Source organism: Camponotus vicinus, unplaced genomic scaffold (genome assembly GCF_025532165.1).
Source record: "Camponotus vicinus isolate PSW18456_S1 unplaced genomic scaffold, iyCamVici1.0 SCAF_11, whole genome shotgun sequence".
Classification (NCBI taxonomy): Eukaryota; Metazoa; Arthropoda; class Insecta; order Hymenoptera; family Formicidae; genus Camponotus; species Camponotus vicinus.
In genome coordinates this window covers 8205691-8230073 of record NW_028141947.1, presented here as the reverse complement: position 1 = coordinate 8230073, position 24383 = coordinate 8205691, and the positions used below count along the sequence as shown (strand labels likewise).

At 29.1% G+C, this 24383-nt stretch overlaps 1 protein-coding gene and 2 pseudogenes across 2 annotated transcripts; all 3 read right to left on the bottom strand.

The window, feature by feature from the left end:
• Window positions 1–2046: 2046 nt before the first annotated feature.
• Window positions 2047–5562, bottom strand: LOC145962283 (cytokine receptor-like; annotated as a pseudogene).
• A 5408-nt stretch (window positions 5563–10970) lies between these two features.
• Window positions 10971–15709, bottom strand: LOC145961862 (cytokine receptor-like; annotated as a pseudogene). The gene is made up of 8 exons (XR_014435724.1): window positions 15478–15709; window positions 14347–14634; window positions 13067–13376; window positions 12762–12919; window positions 12468–12636; window positions 12000–12308; window positions 11755–11903; window positions 10971–11682 (listed from the first exon to the last, which is right to left on the bottom strand). The product of XR_014435724.1 is annotated as a cytokine receptor-like (transcript).
• Window positions 15710–18583: 2874 nt separating this feature from the next.
• On the bottom strand, window positions 18584–23918 carry LOC145961858 (cytokine receptor-like). The gene is made up of 9 exons (XM_083082366.1): window positions 23780–23918; window positions 23374–23614; window positions 22200–22487; window positions 20900–21208; window positions 20595–20752; window positions 20299–20467; window positions 19831–20139; window positions 19586–19734; window positions 18584–19513 (listed from the first exon to the last, which is right to left on the bottom strand). Exons 2-9 carry the CDS (start codon window positions 23597–23599, stop codon window positions 19019–19021), a joined length of 2103 nt encoding a protein of 700 aa, XP_082938492.1. The 5' UTR covers window positions 23600–23614; window positions 23780–23918; the 3' UTR covers window positions 18584–19018.
• Between the last annotated feature and the right edge of the window lie 465 nt (window positions 23919–24383).

Sequence of the window (24383 nt, the reverse complement as noted above, 5' to 3'; positions counted from 1 at the left end):
GTTGATTGTGCAATAATCTACATAGTTATATAAGGTTTGTTTGATGTTACGCACACAATTAGGCGCATAATTCAGGATAATTGAAAAGCGCGGATGTTCATATTAATATTTTTTATTTTTCAAAAGAACGGTATTAAAACGTATTTTAAAGAGTATTTATTCCTTGTTTTATCTCATCATAAATTTGGAACAATATGAAAACGTTTTATGAAATCAATATATATATATAATATAATATTATTATAATATAATATAAATATAATATTAACAAATTATACTATATAGTATGAATACTTTGGTATATATTACGCTTCTAATATAGATAATTTATATTTAAAAAACGATGTTCTTGTCGTTGTATTCCTGTATATTAATTTCAAGTGTATCACTTTTGCTTCTTTTTGAGCATTTCTGCCACACAATAAAGTTTAAGAATCAATTATTAATAAAAATAACGTTAATTCTTAATTAATCGCATATAATGCGAAGAATTTTGTGTTAAGAATTTACTAGGTTAAATAAAGCTTTAAATATTTGCATACCCAAGATGCAATCAAACAGGAAAACATTAACTTGGAATGGAAGGAATAAGAAATTTCAATTCTAAAGTCTAATATATAAAAAAATATTTTCTTCAATACTTTTATCTTAAAATGCTCATGTAACCGGGACTAGGTCATGACAGGTGTCATCGTGTTCTCCGTATTGTCCGTGAGATTTGAAGTGGATCACGCTAGAGGTAAATTCTTATTAAGATTCGGATTACCGATCTTAATTGGAATATATGACTTGCGGCAATCTCCACTTCTCGTGAAACACTTCTGTCATCAGTTTCAGACTAACAGAATTCGACTCTCAAGTTGATACAATCTTGCGGAATGATACGCGCGCTGGATCTATCTTAATGCTGCTGTCGCTAGAAATTCAATCGTTGTGACCGATGATGTAACAGATTCTTAGTCTCTTGAACAACAGCCCGATTCAGCTATTGTTTATATGGATCGCCATCTTTGTGCATTAGTTTCTATAATCGAATATTTTTATAATTTTGAATTTTACATTTGTAACACAACAGCTAATTTTTTTAAATCTCACTTACCATGTTTGAAATGAGACCAGCTGGTAATTTCACGTCAATATTTTACATATCTTCATATTTAAGCACATTATACAAGAAAGCTATATATTATAATACATTGTATGGTAATATTTATTATAAAATATTAAACAAATTATAAAATATTAAGAACTAAATTAACATATTATAAAATATTAAAAAACTAAATTAAATATAAAAATATATTTTTTAAGAGAATAATTATAATTATGTAGTATCGTTTGTTTTAAAAAAAATTACATTTTATAATATGTAAAATTACAATTTTTTATCCTTTTCAATAATGTGCGCAGCACAAAATAATCGGTATGGCAGTGATAAATCCAATAACGCTTAGAATTATTACCACAAATCGAATAATCCTGTTACATAGAAAATACGTATATTCTAATAAGAATATTTGTATATAATTCTACTTAAATCCGATTAAAAATGTGAGTTTGATATTATTACATTTGCTAAATTAAAGTGATAAAAAGTTGCAAACGCATACAAAGTTAATATCTCACTTAAAATTATAGAAAAAATATAGTTAAACAATTTATATAATGAGTTAGACAAATAAAAAAAGTACAAGTCAATTTCTGATTCATTAAACTATTTTATTATTTTTCAAACGTTATTTAATTTCATAAACAACAACAATTGTTAAAACAATGTTATCTTTATCTTATTTAGCATAATGCAAAATTTTGCTAATGCGTTACATCCTGCTTCCGAGTATCGCAAGTACCGCAAATGTTAATTTTATAAAAAAGAATAATATTTAAGAACAATATTAAGAATAATAATATTTACACATAAATATTTACTCATAAAATATAATATTTACACATAAATATTTATAAACGTAAGTATTTACAATAGATGGTCATAATAATTTTTGTCTTCTTCTCTAATAAAATACTGATAATTAATAAAACAATTATCTTCTCCAATTTCGGACCAAGGTCCCGTTAAATATTTATTGTAGGAACCGATGTTAACGGCTCTAAATTTATATTGTTTTCCAACAGTCTTGCAATCAAAGGTTCTAAGATGAAGTACTGGATGTCGTCTCATAAGTAGTCTGATATAAGGAGCTACTAGGTTGACTCTCACCATACTTGGTCACTATCGTAACTTGGAGCATATACGTAGTATAGGACGTCAAGTTTTTGACAGTTCCGAGTATCCTGTATGGATAATATTTGACGCTAATATTGCGCTTGGGTTCTTTGCACTTGATATTTAACACTGACTCAATAGGACAGTAGTAAATTTTCACTTCTTCGATGACCCCAATACGATCTAAACAGTCAAGATTCCATCCAACCTCGATGAAGTCTAACCCAACACGATTAATCCATATGAATTTTATTCTGTGGAGCTTTTTTGAGCGAATCACCGTGCAAGATGACCATATCATACCGCTGCTGCTCTTATTCGTATTTGCGGAAATCGCGAATTTATATATTTTGTTCGAATCTGGTACAGTTATGTTATAGACTGTAGTATTCATGGATACATGTGTCCAGTTCAAGTAACCCTGCAAATATATCGTTTTAATTTGCGCAAAATTATTCTACAAATAAATAACAGAGAAAATCAATACATACTGTGCACTGATAAGGACGATCGCGTTTGCTGCCGCACCAAAAGATGGTATAATTCGTGATGTCTTTATGAATAATCGGCGGTACCCAAGACAATTCGTACACTCCTCTCTCGATAGCCATTTTTTTAAATTCTATTGGTCCACGTGGCACTGTAAGAAAAATATCTCATATTAACTGTTCGCAATAATATATATATATACAGGGTGTCCCGAAACTAATACTTGATATTTTAAAGGAAGATTCTCTGGCCAATTTAAAAACGATTTTTTCTCAGCGAAAATGTCGAGGGAGATCATTATTTTTTGCACATTTTCAACTTTTGTTATCATGTATCTTTCTAACTAAGCCTTAAATTAAAATTCTATTAAAGTAAATTCTACCTTAAATTAACTAAAGAATGTGACTTTATTAATATTTTATTCCCATAAGCCTTAGTTTGCGAAAAACCTTTTATATTCAATCGTTTATAACTCGAAAACTATTAGTGCCGCGACATTTTCGTTGAGGAAAAATCGTTTTTAAATTGGCCAGAGAATTTGCCTTTAAAATATCAAGCGTTAGTTTCGGGACACCCTGTATATATGTATGTATATTTAGGGTGTCCCTTTTATAATTGTCAGTCAAATAGCTCGATATTACTTAGACTTAGGAAAAAATGTTTCAGACAAAAGTTGTATGGCTTGAAGGGGACCATAAGATGGTGTCATTGGATTGATCTTGAAATGTCGTTTGAAGGTCAGGTGAAGGTCACCTTCAATTTTTTAACTGAAACTGCCTACTTTTTATTCCATATTCTTGCAGCTCATCTCGAGTGCTTTCCAAAATACTGTAAGTAAGTTAGTTTTCGTTAAGTACTGTCTTATGTTATGAGGCTTGAAATTATTTCTTAATTTTACATAAACCGTAAAATGTCTTGTAAAATATTTATTTTGCCGAGCTCTTTTGAGCGAATCACCGTGCAAGATGACCATTTCATACCGCTGCTGTCCTTATTCGTATTTGCGGAAATCGCGAATTGGTATATTTTGTTCGAATCTGGTACAGTTATGTTATAGACTGTAGTATTCATGGATACATGTGTCCAGTTCAAGTAACCCTGCAAATGTATCGTTTTAATTTGCGCAAAGGAAGACACATAGTTATTTTTAAGAAAAAATATGTAATTGTTAATTGCAAATTACATATTTTTTCTTAAAAATAACTATGTGCTTTTTTTACACCAATTGATTCCTCTCATTATTTTGTACATAAAATTATTAAGGTAAGATAATCGAAAAATGAATATTTTACTAGATATTTTATGGTTTATGTAAAATTGAGAAATTATTTCAAGCTTCATAACTTGAAAAGTACTCAATGAAGAAGTACTTTATTATAGTGTTTTGAAAAACTCTCGAGATAAGCTGCAAGAATAAGTAATAAAAGATTGAGGGTTCCGTATAAAAAATTGAAGATGATCTTCACGTGACCTTTAAACGACTTTTCAAGGTAAAACCAATGACACCATCTTATGTCCCCCTTCAAACAATATAACTTTTTTCTGAAACATTTTTTCTAACTATGTAATATCGAGATATTTGACTGACAAGTATAAAATGGGATACCCTGTATATATTTATATTTATGTAGCTCTTCTTTTAGCACCAATTTTCTTGATATATTCACTACTATCTCGACTAGGTACAATAATTTCCGTATAATTCTTACTGATGCCGATTTCATTCTTCGAGACATTTTAAATCGGTATCTGTTAAAGCTGAGACCTTTAAATTTGGCACACGTTCTGGTCATCTCGATCGGTTCGAGAACTATTTTATGATCATTTTCTTCCACATGATTAACCCAATACTTAAATTTATTACCATTTTCGTGATATTCCTGTATCATTTGCCAATATAAATATACGTCCCTGATTCCATTGTTTTCGACAATTTCGAAGCTACCAATATCGGTTCGCGGTGGAAAGCTAGGCACTAAAAAATTGAATAGCAAAATATTATTTAATTATTTAATTGTAATCTATCTATTAAAATTTATTATACAGGGTTTAGCAAAAGTGTGGAAACCCCTTAATATTTCGAAAAATACGCATTTAAAAAAAAAATGTTTCATTCAAAAGTTATAGGGTTTTATGTGGCGCATTACACAGAAACATTATTATAACCTCGAATAGCCTTGTCAAGGTTATGTGAAGGTCACCTCCAACTTTTTAAATGGGACACCCTATATGCTTTTGCATATTCTTGTAGCTTATCTCGAGAGCTTTCCAAAACACTATAATTAAGTTAGTTTTCATTAAGTACTTTCCGAGTTATGAGGCTTGAAATCATTTCTTAATTTTACATAAACCATAAAATATCTTGTAAAATATTCATTTTTCGATTATCTTACCTTAGTACTTTTATGTACAAAATAATGAGAGGAATCAATTAGTGTAAAGAAAGCACACAGTTGTTTTTAAGAAAAAATATGTAATTGTTAATTGCAAATTAATTTATTCTTATGGAGGAAATTCTTCGTGGTCAAATAAGCACGTGCACCTAGCCACATCAACAACAGTTTCGATTTGGTAGATAAACTGTCGAATTTCGTAATTGACAATGACACAAAATTGATCTCACTAGATGTTGTTTCCTTGTTCACGAACATTCCGATTGATTTGGCTCTCTCTAGTGTCTCGAGCAGATGGTGTTTCATTCGTGACGTTTGTGGTTTGCCTGAGTGTGAGTTTTTGAACGCGGTTAGATTGGTTTTAAACTCTACTTTTTTTGTCTGTAATAACATTATATATAGACAGACCTTTGGTACCCCTATGGGGTCTCCTTTATCGCCTATTATTGCTGACATAGTACTACAAGACCTGGAAAAGAAGGCCTTGAATACTTTAAAATTCACTCCCCAATTATATTTTAGATATGTTGACGATATTTTAATGACGGTCCCCTTTGATTCCATCGACTTGACTCTCTCAACCTTTAACTTTTTCCATGACAGACTTCAATTTACATTGGAATTAGAAGTTGACCGAAAAATTAATTTTTTGGATGTTACTTTGTTAGTGGAAGACGGTGTTTTAGTTTTTGATTGGTTTCATAAATCAACATTCTCGGGCAGATATCTAAATTTTTATTCTCAGCATCCTGATTGCCAGAAGAGAGGAACGATTATTGGCCTTGTTGATAGAGGTTTCCTTTTGTCACATCCAAAGTTTCACAATAAGAATCTTGAATTTATCATACATATTCTTTTAGACAATTGCTACCCGTTGAATTTTATTTTTGACGTTTTGAATTGGCGACTTAAATTCTTGTTTAATAAACGTGCTCGTGTCATGGATGAGACGAATGGAAAGTTCTTCTTTTTTCACGGTTCCTTTTTTACCTAATATTACAGAGAGGTTCAGAAGCATCTTTAAGGACTTAAATGTCAAACTATCTTATTTCAGTCTAAATAAACTTAATAAATTCATTAAAGTACATAAAGACCGGGTTCCTATTAACTGTAAAACCAATGTAGTCTACAAGATTGATTGCTCTGATTGCGATGCGTCTTATGTGGGTCAAACTTCCAGAATGTTGAAGACTAGAATTTCCGAACATAGATCCCAGATTAATAGAAATTATGTTAATCGCTCAGTAATTACTAGTCATAGACTGCAATATAATCATGATTTTCTTTGGGATGATGCTGAGATTTTGGATGAAACGTCACTGTATAGTAAAAGGCTGATATCTGAAATGCTGCATATTAAAAGACAGAAAAATGGTTTAAATTTGCAAACGGACACAGAAAATTTGCCGTCTGTTTATCATAGTTTTATAAACAGTCTGCCTAAGTATTGATATGTCATACTTAGGTATATGTCATACTTAGGTATATAGGGTATATGTTTATTTCTCATTAGCGTTTTCGACAGTAATCGATCGTCATACATATCACGTTGCCTCTCCAACGATCATATTCTGGCAGAACAATTTATTGTAAGTTTTCCTTTTTTTTTGTATTTCATATTTTATTAGCGGACTAATTCGGATGGTGAAATTTTTAGGAGGCACTTGTCAATGTTTTCAAATCTTGATTCTGCACTCTTCATTTCCGCCAAACAATAATGTTATTCTTTTAATCTGGAGAGCCAACGGTTGGATAAACGTCTATTAATTTTGCGTTCATGCGTTATTGACACCTCGTCTAAATTAGATTATTGATCTTAATTCATTCTTTTTTCTGTTTTTATCTTTGTAACTTCCTATATTGCTTAATTTTTTTGCGCTGAAGAAGGCTCAAAACAAGAGCCAGAAACGTCCGTTATAATTCGATTTCTATTTTTGTATTTTTTTGCTTTATTAAATTACTGTATTTTTAACTATATTTGTTTTATATTCTTTCCTACATTTTGATTGCAATATTACTTGTTTATATGCACTCTATTGCCTTTTATATTGATATTAATTGATTCTTCTAGAGCTTTCCTTTATGTTTATTTAAAGAATGTAGTTTTGTCAGTCTTTAAATTTTAATAAAGTATAGTTTGTAAATAATTTTTTTTAGTCGCTTATGATCAGGAAATAATTGACATTTTTGCTATTAACAATAAGAGAACATCATCTCTAAATTGCTTCAAATCATTACAAAATAAATTATGTATGGTGCGTATTGCTTACGACACTGCTATAGGAAATAATATTTTTGCAAATTACTATATTTATAGATATATATTATTAACGGTGAAGGAACATAACAGAAAAATTACGTATTTTATCCAACTTCAATTTTTTCCTCTTCGACAATGAAATTGAAGTAATACAAAAGACTTTTTTGTTAGAATAATAATTATCAATATAAGGATATTTGTGTTGTACATAGAAAACAGATTATTAATATAATCAATATAATTAATAATCTGTTTTCTACAACACAAATGAATCATAGAAATATTAGCAACATAATCGATGTCGCATAATCTACTAAATTTCCAAAGTTTCGCCCGAATAATGTATTCTAACAAGAATAATTCAAATTTCAATTTTAATAAGAAAGTTAGATACATTGCGAAAACGATTGTATGAAGATTAATGGATTCATTATACATGTGTGAAAGATTCGCTTTAAATAATTGGTTTTTTTAATTTATAAGTCGTATTAAATCTTCTAATAGAATATTACTTGTAAGAAAAGGGGACACGAAATATAATTTTGTTCGAGAACATTCATTCGAATCAACAATTGAAAATTACGGAACAATATTTATTTCGACATTACTGTCTGTCTCTGAATGTCAGTCTCTCGTGACTTATAGTTAGATTTGTCCATAATAATAATCCCGAATTAAAGCTGTAAGTTTAACCGCTATCATATTTTAAGTGTATGTTGAGACTATACACGTTGTGAATCAGAAGTCTTGAAATTGATAAAACAATGAAAAAGCACAAATGCTCTAATAAGTTATATTTTCAACCTGTTAGAGGAGCATATTCTTTTGAGATGTATATTTAGCGATGATTTTTACTCGAAAGGGAATTTGACGGCGATTATGTAACGTAAAGGCGGACGATGGATATCCTATCATGAAAACAACAATCGAGTATTATTTCCGGACCTTGAAGCGCTGTAAAATCAAAAAACGGTATCGATGGTTTGGTGCTATATTTCGCTGATAAATCGATCATCCTGTTCACTCGGTGTTTTCTCGCGACTGATTTGATTCGTTGTTCGCAGCGGCATCGACAAATCGCAGAATAATAGGGAAACCGACAAGCGGAGGCTACTTTTAATCGCGTCACAATTGCGACACTTGCCTTCAATACGTGTCGATCGATCACACCTTACAAATAAGAACTTTACGGATATTCGTTGCGATTTATGTTAATCAAATATCTTCCAAGAATATGAAAGCCATGATGTGTGTGTGTGCTTGTGCCGAGTAATCCATTGAGCTTAATTACAAGTAAAAATCTATTGGTATTGCTTCTACTTTTTTAAAACTAATCGCTAATTAAAATAAAAATTTTTTTTTAGATAATCAAAATAAGAAAATTGGAAATTTGTATATAATTTAAAATACTTTATGTGTTAACATCTTGTATATATTATGTTAAAAAGGAGCAAGTGAAAAATTACTACTTTTAATTCTCAAGTCGTCGAAATAAGAAATAAGAAACCTCCGATTATGTCACATAATAGGTGCTTTCCATTTACATCAAAACTCAGATAAATCTCACTTCTGTCTTTCTTCAACATTCATGTTAAAGAAAGACAGAAGTGAGATTTATCTGAGTTTTGATGTAAATGGAAAGCACCTAATGATACTAATTATTCGACATTTTCATAAAAGTATCTATGTACACCAATTGTTGATTGTGCAATAATCTACATAGTTATATAAGGTTTGTTTGATGTTACGCACACAATTAGGCGCATAATTCAGGATAATTGAAAAGCGCGGATGTTCATATTAATATTTTTTATTTTTCAAAAGAACGGTATTAAAACGTATTTTAAAGAGTATTTATTCCTTGTTTTATCTCATCATAAATTTGGAACAATATGAAAACGTTTTATGAAATCAATATATATATATAATATAATATTATTATAATATAATATAAATATAATATTAACAAATTATACTATATAGTATGAATACTTTGGTATATATTACGCTTCTAATATAGATAATTTATATTTAAAAAACGATGTTCTTGTCGTTGTATTCCTGTATATTAATTTCAAGTGTATCACTTTTGCTTCTTTTTGAGCATTTCTGCCACACAATAAAGTTTAAGAATCAATTATTAATAAAAATAACGTTAATTCTTAATTAATCGCATATAATGCGAAGAATTTTGTGTTAAGAATTTACTAGGTTAAATAAAGCTTTAAATATTTGCATACCCAAGATGCAATCAAACAGGAAAACATTAACTTGGAATGGAAGGAATAAGAAATTTCAATTCTAAAGTCTAATATATAAAAAAATATTTTCTTCAATACTTTTATCTTAAAATGCTCATGTAACCGGGACTAGGTCATGACAGGTGTCATCGTGTTCTCCGTATTGTCCGTGAGATTTGAAGTGGATCACGCTAGAGGTAAATTCTTATTAAGATTCGGATTACCGATCTTAATTGGAATATATGACTTGCGGCAATCTCCACTTCTCGTGAAACACTTCTGTCATCAGTTTCAGACTAACAGAATTCGACTCTCAAGTTGATACAATCTTGCGGAATGATACGCGCGCTGGATCTATCTTAATGCTGCTGTCGCTAGAAATTCAATCGTTGTGACCGATGATGTAACAGATTCTTAGTCTCTTGAACAACAGCCCGATTCAGCTATTGTTTATATGGATCGCCATCTTTGTGCATTAGTTTCTATAATCGAATATTTTTATAATTTTGAATTTTACATTTGTAACACAACAGCTAATTTTTTTAAATCTCACTTACCATGTTTGAAATGAGACCAGCTGGTAATTTCACGTCAATATTTTACATATCTTCATATTTAAGCACATTATACAAGAAAGCTATATATTATAATACATTGTATGGTAATATTTATTATAAAATATTAAACAAATTATAAAATATTAAGAACTAAATTAACATATTATAAAATATTAAAAAACTAAATTAAATATAAAAATATATTTTTTAAGAGAATAATTATAATTATGTAGTATCGTTTGTTTTAAAAAAAATTACATTTTATAATATGTAAAATTACAATTTTTTATCCTTTTCAATAATGTGCGCAGCACAAAATAATCGATATGGCAGTGATAAATCCAATAACGCTTAGAATTTTTACCACAAATCGGATAATACTGTTAGAAAATACGTATATTCTAATAAGAATATTTGTATAAAATTCTACTTAAATCCGATTAAAAATGTGAGTTTGATATTATTACATTTGCTAAATTAAAGTGAAAAAAATCGCAATAGCATACAAAGTCAATATCTCACTTAAAATTATAGAAAAAAATACAATTCAACAATTTAAATAATGAGTTAGACAAATAAAAAAAAGTACAACTCAATTTCTGATTCATTAAACTATTTTATTATTTTTCAAAAGTTGTTTAATTTCATAAACAATAACAATCGTTAAAGATATGTTGTCTTTATCTTATTTCGCATAATGCAAAATTTTGCTAATGCGTTACATTCTGTTTCCGAGTATCGCAAGTACCGCAAATGTTAATTTTATAAAAAAGAATAATATGTTAATAATATTTAAGAACAATATTAAGAATAATATGATATTTATACATAAATATTTATAAACATAAGATTTTACAATATAGATGGTCATAATCATTTTTGTCTTCTTCTCAATAAAATACCATTCCTATAACAATTATCTTTTCCAATTTTAGATTAAAGTCCCGCTAAATATTTGTTATTGGAATAGATATTAATGGCTCTAAATTTATATTGTTTTTCAACAGTCTTGCAATCAAAGGTTCTAAGATGAAGTACTGGATGTCGTCTCATAAGTAGTCTGATATAAGGAGCTACTAGGTTGACTCTCACCATACTTGGTCACCATCGTAACTTGGAGCATATACGTAGTATAGGACGTCAAGTTTTTGACAGTTCCGAGTATCCTGTATGGATGATATTTGACGCTAATATTGCGCTTGGGTTCTTTGCACTTGATATTTAACACTGACTCAATAGGACAGTAGTAAATTTTCACTTCTTCGATGACCCCAATACGATCTAAACAGTCAAGATTCCATCCAACCTCGATGAAGTCTAACCCAACACGATTAATCCATATGAATTTTATTCTGTGGAGCTTTTTTGAGCGAATCACCGTGCAAGATGACCATATCATACCGCTGCTGCCCTTATTCGTATTTGCGGAAATCGCGAATTGGTATATTTTGTTCGAATCTGGTACAGTTATGTTATAGACTGTAGTATTCATGGATACATGTGTCCAGTTTAAGTAACCCTGCAGATGTATAATTTTAATTTGCGCGCAAAATTATTCTACAAATAAATAATAGAGAAAATCAATACATACTGTACACTGATAAGGACGATCGCGTTTGTTGTCGCACCAAAAGATGGTATAATTCGTGATGTCTTTATGAATAATCGGCGGCATCCAAGACAATTCGTACAGTCCTTTTTCGAAAGCCATTTTTGTAAATTCTATCGGTCCATGTGGCACTGTCCGAAAAATAGCTCATATTAACTGTTCGCAATAATATATATTTAAACGTTATGTAACTCTTCTTTTATCATCAATCATTTTGATATACTCACTCTCATCTCGATTAGGTACAATAATTTCCGCATAATTCTTACTAATGCCCACTTCATTCTCCGAGTAAATCTCAAATCGGTATTTATTAAAGCTGAGTCCTTCAAACTTGGCATACGTTTTGGTTATCTCGATTGGTTCGAGAAATGTTTCATGGCCATTTTCTTCCACATAATTAACTTGATACTTAAGTTTATTACCATTCTCGTAACGTTGCTGTATCATTTGCCAATATAAATATACATCCCTGCTTCCATTGTTCTCCACAACTTCGAAGCTACCAATATCGGTTTGCGGTGGAAACCTAGGTGCTAAAAAAAATAAATGATAAAATAATACGATAATAATAATCTATTTATTAAAATTTATTATATAATAAATAATTTTATATTTATTGTAGTATGTATGTAAATAAAATAAAAGTAAATCAAAGACAATAAGTTTTCTTCCTACTTTATGAATCCACTTACACTTGGGCAATGTCTTGAATATAGTAAGAGCGGGTTCACTATACATATTCTCTCCTACGGTCTTGGCGCTTCTTAAATAAACGCGTGCATCATACGCGGTATTAGCGTATAATCCGGTAAGAGTGGAACATCTCTTGTGCAAATGAGGCTCCGTATCAATATTAATAATCTGCGAATAAGATATCGCGCAACCGAGATTATCATCATTTCATAAAATATTATATTTAATTATAATAAACGATGAGTTATTTTAAAGAGATAGAAAATACCGATAATGCAATTAATTGATCCTACCTTCCAATATTTTTTATGATCCCAGTGACTCTGGTACATAACTTTATGAGTTAAACCGGGAGGAAATCTCTTCATCGGAAAGGGAGATTGCCAACACAACGTTGCACTATTCGATGTTTTGTTAATCACCGACACATGCGTAGGTTTTTCAGGAATAACTGAAAATAATGACATAGTTTCAGTGTTGGATGTCAAAAGCATATACTGTATTGAAACATTATACATATGTCTCATTATTTATTCCATATGACATCATTTCATTACATGTAAAGAAATAATCCAATGACTAAAAGAGATTTATATACCTATAGCAAAATGATCGATATTATCATATGCGAAAAATTTCGTGCCAAACATATTTTGAACACGCATTACAAATATATAGTTTTCCTTTGTTTGCCTGTATATTGGATATGTATGTTGAGTCCAAGTGCAAGAATCATTCTTTGCTTTTTTTTGTAGGACAAGGAACAAGTTCTTTTCTTCCTATTGGGTGTATTATATAGAATAATTTATGGGTTGTTGGTACATAGTGCTGTGATACGTCCCAGGTACATGTTATATTCTTCGAATTATAGGCTCTACAAGTAAAATTTCTTGGCCGTTGAGGTTCATCTGTCGAATAAAATAAAATGCATCTCATGAAAAAGAGGAGAATATGTATATCTGTTATAATTACACAATTAATTTTTAAATATATCTTTCAATTTTCAATATGCTTGATCTGTAATATTTCCGCTAATAAATCTCGCTGCGAATTGTCTTTGTTCGAATTTGCATTCATAAACATTGTTATGATTTGTTTTTTGTATCAGTTGTACTACTGGCTACTTCATTTAATATAAATTCTCAGTTTTTATCGTTTCTAAGTTTACACAGATTTTATACAATAAAAAGCAATTTAATGCAACATGTATAAAACATGTTATATTTTAAAAAAATCATAATTTTTTAAGTAAATATATAAATAAAATGTATAATTTATATTGTCTGTGTATATTTATCTCGAACATTGCTTCTGCAAACGAGTGGAACTGAATAGTAGCTAAATGTACAAGTTAACATTTTACAAGATAACAAATTACTTGAATAACTCTGAATATTATACAATATCTGCTTTTTAGTAATCTTTATAGTTGACGATAGCAAAATGATTTCTAAGACATATATATGTCAAACAATTCACTCATAATTCTTATGAAAAGAGAATCAATGTATTATATTGTCTCCATATAAAACATAACGTCGAATATCATGTTCTGATAAGAGAGTAACTATGTATTTCTATTACAGCAAGCATATATTTCTATTGTAATTAAAATATTTATATTTTAGATACGTATAATGATTGTAAATAATGCAATATTTTTGTATTTTCTTCATGAGAAAATTTCTCAGATTAATTTTATCAAGAGTATATCATAAAGTATTATATATTTTTAATCTTTTCTTTATAGAAATGAAATAAATAAAATATGTTACTTATAGATAATATAATTGAAGAGAGAAGAAAAGTATTTTTGAAGAAATATGTAACTCGAAAATATATGAAAAAGATAATTCAAAAATAAATATGATTACTTACACGCAACAGAAACTCTATTAAGACAAACAATTATGAATATACCAGGTACATCCAAATTGCAAGAATATATAAATTGTCCGGCTGGTGGCGATTCAATGGCCAATAGTGCTGTTGTTTCATTGATTGTAGTAACGAATTTCTGCTCTACTGTTGCATTATCGCGAATGAAGAAGATATTCGATGAGTTGAAACCCGAATATTCTTTAGCTATAAACGTTTCATTTAAATTACACCAAATTTGCAGGTTGTCGCCATATTTGACAAATATGTGACCTTTCGGCACTGTCCCTATAAAAAGTAAAATATAATTTATTACATATTCGGAAATTTTAAATATACTAACTTAAAAATACTAAGCAATATTTGTTTATAATGTTTAGTTAATAATAAATTAATGCGAGAATAAGTAAGCTCTTTAAAGAAAAAATGTATAATATAACTATAATTTTACAAGTCCTTCTACATATGTATAAAATGTTGAATATAATAATAATATTATATGCAATATTATAACATTATACAACGTAAGAATATATTAAGGAGACCTGATGTCGGTTGTATATTCAATCATATGAATAATTTCTGTATCAATTATAATGTTAGCGTAAAATGTAGATATATGCATTAAGTTTAAAACTAGAATATCATAGAAAGTTAAAACACATATGTTTTACCTAATCCTGATATATTAGGCGGCACGCATGCGGAAGAGATCGAAAACAAACAATTTTTATATGTTATCTCTAATTTAAAATGCGTATAAATCTAAATGTACGAACTGTCTTGAAATTTGTGTATTATATATTTGTACATAATATAATAAAAGTAAAAGAAAATTGTCTTTATAATAATTTCTTCGTGTGTGTAATATAGTAATATTCTATCGATTATTTATAAGTAAAGAGAATACGGTGATATGGAACGGTGAGTGGCTCATTATCAGTGGCAAAAAATCCACAGATATGAAATTATTTATTATAAAAGAAACGCAAGATATTTTTCATGCTTATTGGAAAAAGATATCTGTCAAGTTGTATAGGAAATTTATCGTGTTATGCATGGCAATTTTTAACATTATAGAAATATCGCTCTATATGAAACAAAAAAAAATTTATTATATTTCTAACTTACATCCTGCTGATGGCATGCATTGTTCGACTTGCTGCATGTTCGCATTTATCGTCAAGAATAGACAACTCAAAACAACAAAAATCCATCTAATTCCCCATGAATGGTCTCGTTTGTGTACAATCGATAAGTGAAATATTTTATTGAAATAGCATTTCATTATCGAAGATATACACAAGTGAGGCATTCTTCTCGGACATTGTATATTAGAGGTGCTTGAAGACATTTTTTTGTAATTTCACTGAAAAATAAAAAGACTCGCGATTAGAAATAATCTTAAAACCTCTTTCTATATATTTCAAGGCATGTATATACCCTAATGTTATATAACCGTATGTATATAACCTAAGGATTTATATATACACACACACACACACACACACATACACACACACACACACACACACACATATATATATATAAATCCTTAATTGTACATAATATAATAAAGTAAAAGAAAATTGTCTTCATAAAAATATAAGTTTAATATAATTTATTCGTGTGTGTAATACAGCAATATTCTAACGATTATTTATAAATAAAGAGAATACGGTGATATGGAACGGTGAGTGGCTAATTATCAGTGGCAAAAAAAATCCACAGATATGAAATTATTTATTATAAAAGAAACGTAAAATATTTTTCATGCTTATTAGAGAAAGATGTCTGTCAAGTGTATATAAGAAATGTAGAGGATAAACATGTAAATAGGAAATTTATCGTGTTATGCATAACAATTTTTAACATTATAGAAATATCGCTGTATATGAAACAAAAAAAATTTATTATATTTCAAACTTACATCCTGCTGATAGAAAAGGCATGTATTGTTCGACTTGCTGCTCCGCGTTTATCGTCAAAAATAGACAACTCAAAACAACAAAAATCCATCTAATTCCCCATGAATGGTCTCGTCTGTGTGCAATCGGTAAGTAAAATAATTTATTGAAATAGCACTCTCACTGGAAAATAAAAAGACTCGATTAGAAATAATCTTAAAATCTCTCTCTATATATTTCAAAATACACACACACACACACACACACACACACACACACACACACACACACACACACACACATATATAGTATATATATAAATCTCTAACTGTAACATTATTAAACTAATGTACATCTCTTTTTAAATTTTTGATGTCATCGTATATCGTATTAGTCATAATCAACGTATATTACGAACATGAAAACAAAATAAATAATTAATTTAGTATGTCTAAATCAGTATAGGTCGACAAGGTTAAATCATATAAATAATGGAAGGAAAGCTATAAGGACTAACACAGTGAATAGAACGCACATGATAAGAGTGTATGTTTATAATTTTCACTAAAAATTATAAAATATTACAAACATTTTCTTAGCTTTAATTTAGATCCTCTTTGGCGTAACGAATATGAACAAAAATTGTTATTTATCTTAACACACACACACACACACACACACACACACACACACACACACACACACAAACCTAAATTAATAATATAGATATTAATTCAAATTAATATAATTCCAATAATCAACTTACAGCTTACTTGAAGCTTGAAATAATCGAAGAAAATATTATAATGCCAAGTTTCTTTACAGAGAACGAAATGAATAGCATATAGGAAGGAAAGACAGTTGAAACAGATGTGATTCGTATCCAAGCTAAGGTACAACTAATTTGTCGATCTAGGAAATATATAAGAAATCTAGAGGATAAACATGTGAAAAGAAAGAATACACTCGTTTATTAGCGAATTTTGGAGGTCATGACAGATGAAGAAGCGACATTGTTGTGTTTCCGATAAGTTATTTTATTCCCTCGCTGTATCACCGATAATGCAAATATGTGTTCTCTCTTTCCAAACGATCTTAACGATTTTATATGAAAAGAAACAGGTCTTTAAAATAATTTCTTAAAATCTCTGAACGTCTTTTTCGATAAGATTTGTAGATTTTTTGGCTAATTAAATGTCAAATTTTCTTTTACGAAATGGCCCAAAAAAGACATTATTTTTTTGCAAGTTTCAAATTTTTTTCACTATATATAACTAAGATGCAAATTAGAATTTTACTGAAATAAAAACTCATCTGAAGTTATTTAAAAAATGCAGTTTCGTCTTTAAATGTTAACAAAGTATAGTTTGTAAATAATTTTTTTTTAGTCGCTTGTGACTAGGAAATAATTGACGTTTTCGCTATTAACAATAAGAGAAAATTACCTCCAAATTGTTTGAAATTACTACAACATAAATTATGTATGATGCGTATTGCATACGACACTGCTATAGAAAATAATATTTTCGCAAATAACTATTGCGAAATTGAAATAATAGAGAAGAGTTTTCTGGTAGAATAATATTATATTAATAATCAATATATATTAATAATCAATATAAGAACATTTGTATTGTAGAAAACAGATTATTAATATAATTAATATAATTAAAAGTCTGTTAATTCTAAAGTTTAATATATAGAAAAATATTATATCTAATAAGAATTTGTATAAAATTCTACTTAAATCCGATTAAAAATGTGAGTTTGATATTAATAAATAAATGTTTCTTTTTTTTCTTTTTGAGATTAAAAATTGATTGCACCGTAAGTTTAAGATGAGATGAGGCAATAAAATGACACGGTGAGCTTGTCTACCTTGATTGTTCCGATATTACATTTATTGCAAAGAAATCACAAGATATCACTGAACAATCGAGAACTATAATCAATAAGTAGCGGCACATGAGAGATAGAGAGCTCGATCGAAGAGACGGCGACTTTTATAATTATCTAGCAGAGTCGGTCACGCGAGACGCGCGGTGGGACGAGACGCGAGGTGTAAATATTGCGGTAGGTCGGGATCATGGGCCTCTGAGCTGATTTCAAGTGAATTCCGTTTCGGTAATAAGCTGACTGGTGCTTAGCGAAGTTTTCGATACGCTCATGCATTGATTAAAGTCTTTACAGATATTATTACATTTGCTAAATTAAAGTGAAAAAAAATCGCAATAACATACAAAATCAATATCTTACTAAAAATTATAGAAAAAATACAGTTAAACAATTTAGATAATGAGTTAGACAAATAAAAAAAAAGTGTAACTCAATTTCTGATTCATTAAACTATTTTATTATTTTTAAAAAGTTGTTTAATTTCATAAACAATAACAATCGTTAAAAAAATTTTGTTTTTATCTTATTTCGCATAATGCAAAATTTTGCTAATGCGTTACATCCTGTTTCCGAGTATCGCAAGTACCGCAAATGTTAATTTTATAAAAAAGAATAATATGTTAATAATATTTAAGAACAATATTAAGAATAATATGTTAATGATATTTATACATAAATATTTATAAACATAAAATTTTACAATATAGAACGGTCATAATCATTTTTGTCTTTTTCTCAATAAAATACCATTCCTATAACAATTATCTTTTCCAATTTTAGATTAAGGTCCCGCTAAATATTTGTTATTGGAACAGATATTAATGGCTCTAAATTTATATTGTTTTCCAACAGTCTTGCAATCAAAGATTCTAAGATGAAGTACTGGATGTCGTCTCATAAGTAGTCTGATATAAGGAGCTACTAGGTTGACTCTCACCATACTTGGTCACTATCGTAACTTGGAGCATATACGTAGTATAGGACGTCAAGTTTTTGACAGTTCCGAGTATCCTGTATGGATGATATTTGACGCTAATATTGCGCTTGGGTTCTTTGCACTTGATATTTAACACTGACTCAATAGGACAGTAGTAAATTTTCACTTCTTCGATGACCCCAATACGATCTAAACAGTCAAGATTCCATCCAACCTCGATGAAGTCTAACCCAACACGATTAATCCATATGAATTTTATTCTGTGGAGCTTTTTTGAGCGAATCACCGTGCAAGATGACCATATCATACCGCTGCTGCCCTTATTCGTATTTGCGGAAATCGCGAATTGGTATATTTTGTTCGAATCTGGTACAGTTATGTTATAGACTGTAGTATTCATGGATACATGTGTCCAGTTTAAGTAACCCTGCAGATGTATAATTTTAATTTGCGCGCAAAATTATTCTACAAATAAATAATAGAGAAAATCAATACATACTGTACACTGATAAGGACGATCGCGTTTGTTGTCGCACCAAAAGATGGTATAATTCGTGATGTCTTTATGAATAACCGGCGGCACCCAAGACAATTCGTACAGTCCTCTTTCGAAAGCCATTTTTGTAAATTCTATCGGTCCATGTGGCACTGTCCGAAAAATAGCTCATATTAACTGTTCGCAATAATATATATTTAAACGTTATGTAACTCTTCTTTTATCATCAATCATTTTGATATACTCACTCTCATCTCGATTAGGTACAATAATTTTCGTATAATTCTTGCTAATGTCGACTTCATTCTCCGAGAAAATGTCAAATCGGTGTTTCTTAAAGCTGAGTCCTTCAAACTTGGCATACGTTTTGGTTATCTCGATTGGTTCGAGAATTGTTCCACCATTATTTTCTTCCACATAATCAACCCAATACTTAAATTTATTACCATTCTCGTAACGTTGCTGTATCATTTGCCAATATAAATATACATCCCTGCTTCCATTGTTCTCGACAACTTCGAAGCTACCAATATCGGTTTGCGGTGGAAACCTAGGTGCTAAAAAAAATAAATGATAAAATAATACGATAATAATAATCTATTTATTAAAATTTATTATATAATAAATAATTTTATATTTATTGTAGTATATATGTAAATAAAATAAAAGTAAATCAAAGACAATATGTTTTCTTCCTACTTTATGAATCCACTTACACTTGGGCAATGTCTTGAATATAGTAAGAGCGGGTTCACTATACATATTCTCTCCTACGGTCTTGGCGCTTCTTAAATAAACGCGTGCATCATACGCGGTATTAGCGTATAATCCGGTAAGAGTGGAACATCTCTTGTGCAAATGAGGCTCCGTATCAATATTAATAATCTGCGAATAAGATATCGCGCAATCGAGATTATCATCATTTCATAAAATATTATATTTAATTATAATAAACGATGAGTTATTGTAAGAGATAGAAAATACCGCCGATAATGCAATTAATTGATCCTACCTTCCAATATTTTTTATGAACCCAGTGACTGTGGTACATAACTTTATGAGTTAAACCGGGAGGAAATCTCTTCATCGGAAAAGGAGATTGCCAACACAACGTTGCACTATTCGATGTTTTGTTAATCACCGACACATGCGTAGGTTTTTCAGGAATAACTGAAAATAATGACATAGTTTCAGTGTTGGATGTCAAAAGCATATACTGTATTGAAACATTATACATATGTCTCATTATTTATTCCATATGACATCATTTCATTACATGTAAAGAAATAATCCAATGACTAAAAGAGATTTATATACCTATAGCAAAATGATCGATATTATCATATGCGAAAAATTTCGTGCCAAACATATTTTGAACATGCATTACAAATATATAATTTTCCTTTGTTTGCCTGTATATTGGATATGTATGTTGAGTCCAAGTGCAAGAATCATTCTTTGCTTTTTTTATAGGACAAGGAACAAGTTCTTTTCTTCCTATTGAGTGTATCATATAGAATAATTTATGGGTTGTTGGTACATAGTGCTGTGATACGTCCCAGGTACATGTTATATTCTTCGAATTATAAGATCTACAAGTAAAATTTCTTGGCCGTTGAGGTTCATCTGTCGAATAAAATAAAATGCATCACATGAAAAAGAGGAGAATATGTATATCTGTTATAATTACACAATCAATTTTTAAATATATCTTTCAATTTTCAATATGCTTGATCTGTAATATTCCCGCTAATAAATCTCGCTGCGAATTATCTTTGTTCGAATTTGCATTCATAAACATTGTTATGATTTGTTTTTTGTATCAGTTGTACTACTGGCTACTTCATTTAATATAAATTCTCAGTTTTTATCGTTTCTAAGTTTACACACATTTTATACAATAAAAAGCAATTTAATGCAACATGTATAAAACATGTTATATTTTAAAAAAATCATAATTTTTTTAAGTAAATATATAAATAAAATGTATAATTTATATTGTCTATGTATATTTATCTCGAACATTGCTTCTGCAAACGAGTGGAACTGAATAGTAGCTAAATGTACAAGTTAACATTTTACAAGATAACAAATTACTTGAATAACTCTGAATATTATACAATAACTGCTTTTTAGTAATCTTTATAGTTGACGATAGCAAAATGATTTCTAAGACATATATATGTCAAACAATTCACTCATAATTCTTATGAAAAGAGAATCAATGTATTATATTGTATTACTCCATAAATGTATTACTCCATATAAAACATAACGTCGAATATCATGTTCTGATAAGAGAGTAACTATGTATTTCTATTACAGCAAGCATATATTTCTGTTGTAATTAAAATATTTATATTTTAGATACGTATAATGATTGTAAATAGTGCAATATTTTTGTATTTTCTTCATGAGAAAATTTCTCAGATTAATTTTATCAAGAGTATATCATAGAGTATTATATATTTTTAATCTTTTCTTTATAGAAATGAAATAAATAAAATATGTTACTTATAGATAATATAATTGAAGAGAGAAGAAAAGTATTTTTGAAGAAATATGTAACTCGAAAATATATGAAAAAGATAATTCACAAATAAATATGATTACTTACACGCAACAGAAACTCTATTAAGACAAACAATTATGTATATAACAGGTACATCCAAATTGCAAGAATATATAAATTGTCCGGCTGGTGGCGATTCAATGGTCAATAGTGCTGTTGTTTCATTGATTGTAGTAACGAATTTCTGCTCTACTGTTGCATTATCGCGAATGAAGAAGATATTCGATGAGTTGAAACCCGAATATTCTTTAGCTATAAACGTTTCATTTAAATTACACCAAATTTGCAGGTTGTCGCCATATTTGACAAATATGTGACCTTTCGGCACTGTCCCTATAAAAAGTAAAATATAATTTACTACATATTCGGAAATTTTAAAAATACTAAATTAAAAATACTAAGCAATATTTGTTTATAATGTTTAGTTAATAATAAATTAATGCGAGAATAAGTAAGCTCTTTAAAGAAATATGTATAATATAACTATAATTTTACAAGTCCTTCTACATATGTATAAAATGTTGAATATAATAATAATATTATATGCAATATTATAACATTATACAACGTAAGAATATATTAAAGAGATCTGATGTCGGTTGTATATTCAATCATATGAATAATTTCTGTATCAATTATATTGTTAGCGTAAAATGTAGATATATGCATTTAGTTTAAAACTAGAATATCATAGAAAGTTAAGACACATATGTTTTATCTAATCCTGATATATTAGGCGGCACGCATGCGGAAGAGATCGAAAACAAACAATTTTTATATGTTATCTCTAATTTAAAATGCGTATAAATCTAAATGTACGAACTGTCTTGAAATTTGTGTATTATATATTTGTACATAATATAATAAAAGTAAAAGAAAATTGTCTTTATGAAAATATAAATTGATAATTTATTCGTGTGTGTAATACAGCAATATTCTAACGATTATTTATAAATAAAGACAATACGGTGATATGGAACGGCGAGTGGCTCATTATCAGTGGCAAAAAAAAATCCACAGATATGAAATTATTTATTATAAAAGAAACGTAAAATATTTTTCATGCTTATTAGAGAAAGATGTCTGTCAAGTGTATATAAGAAATGTAGAGGATAAACATGTAAATAGGAAATTTATCGTGTTATGCATAACAATTTTTAACATTATAGAAATATCGCTCTATATGAAACAAAAAAAATTTATTCTATTTCAAACTTACATCCTGCTGATAGAAAAGGCATGCATTGTTCGACTTGCTGCTCCGCATTTATCGTCAAGAATAGACAACTCAAAACAACAAAAATCCATCTAATTCCCCATGAATGGTCTCGTTTGTGTGCAATCGGTAAGTAAAATAATTTATTGAAATAGCACTTCATTATCGAAGATATACACAAGTGAGGCATTTTTCTTGCACATTGTATATTAGAGGTGCTTGAAGACATTTTTTTGTAATCTCACTGGAAAATAAAAAGACTCGATTAGAAATAATCTTAAAATCTCTCTCTATATATTTCAAAATACACACACACACACACACACACACACACACACACACACACACAAACCTAAATTAATAATATAGATATTAATTCAAATTAATATAATTCCAAAAATCAACTTACAGCTTACTTGAAGCTTGAAATAATCGAAGAAAATATTATAATGCCAAGTTTCTTTACAGAGAACGAAATGAATAGCATATAGGAAGGAAAGACAGTTGAAACAGATGTAATTCGTATCCAAGCTAAGGTACAACTAACTTGTCGATCTAGGAAATATATAAGTAATCTAGAGGGTAAACATGTGAAAAGAAAGAATACACTCGTTTATTAGCGAATTTTGGAGGTCATGACAGATGAAGAAGCGACATTGTTGTGTTTCCAATAAGTTATTTTATTCTCTCGCTGTATCACCGATAATGCAAATATGTGTTCTCTCTTTCCAAACGATCTTAACGATTTTATATGAAAAGAAACAGGTCTTTAAAATAATTTCTTAAAATCTCTGAACGTCTTTTTCGATAAGATTTGTAGATTTTTTGGCTAATTAAATGTCAAATTTTCTTTTACGAAATGGCCCAAAAAAGACATTATTTTTTTGCAAGTTTCAAATTTTTTTCACTATATATAACTAAGATGCAAATTAGAATTTTACTGAAATAAAAACTCATCTGAAGTTATTTAAAAAATGCAGTTTCGTCTTTAAATTTTAACAAAGTATAGTTTG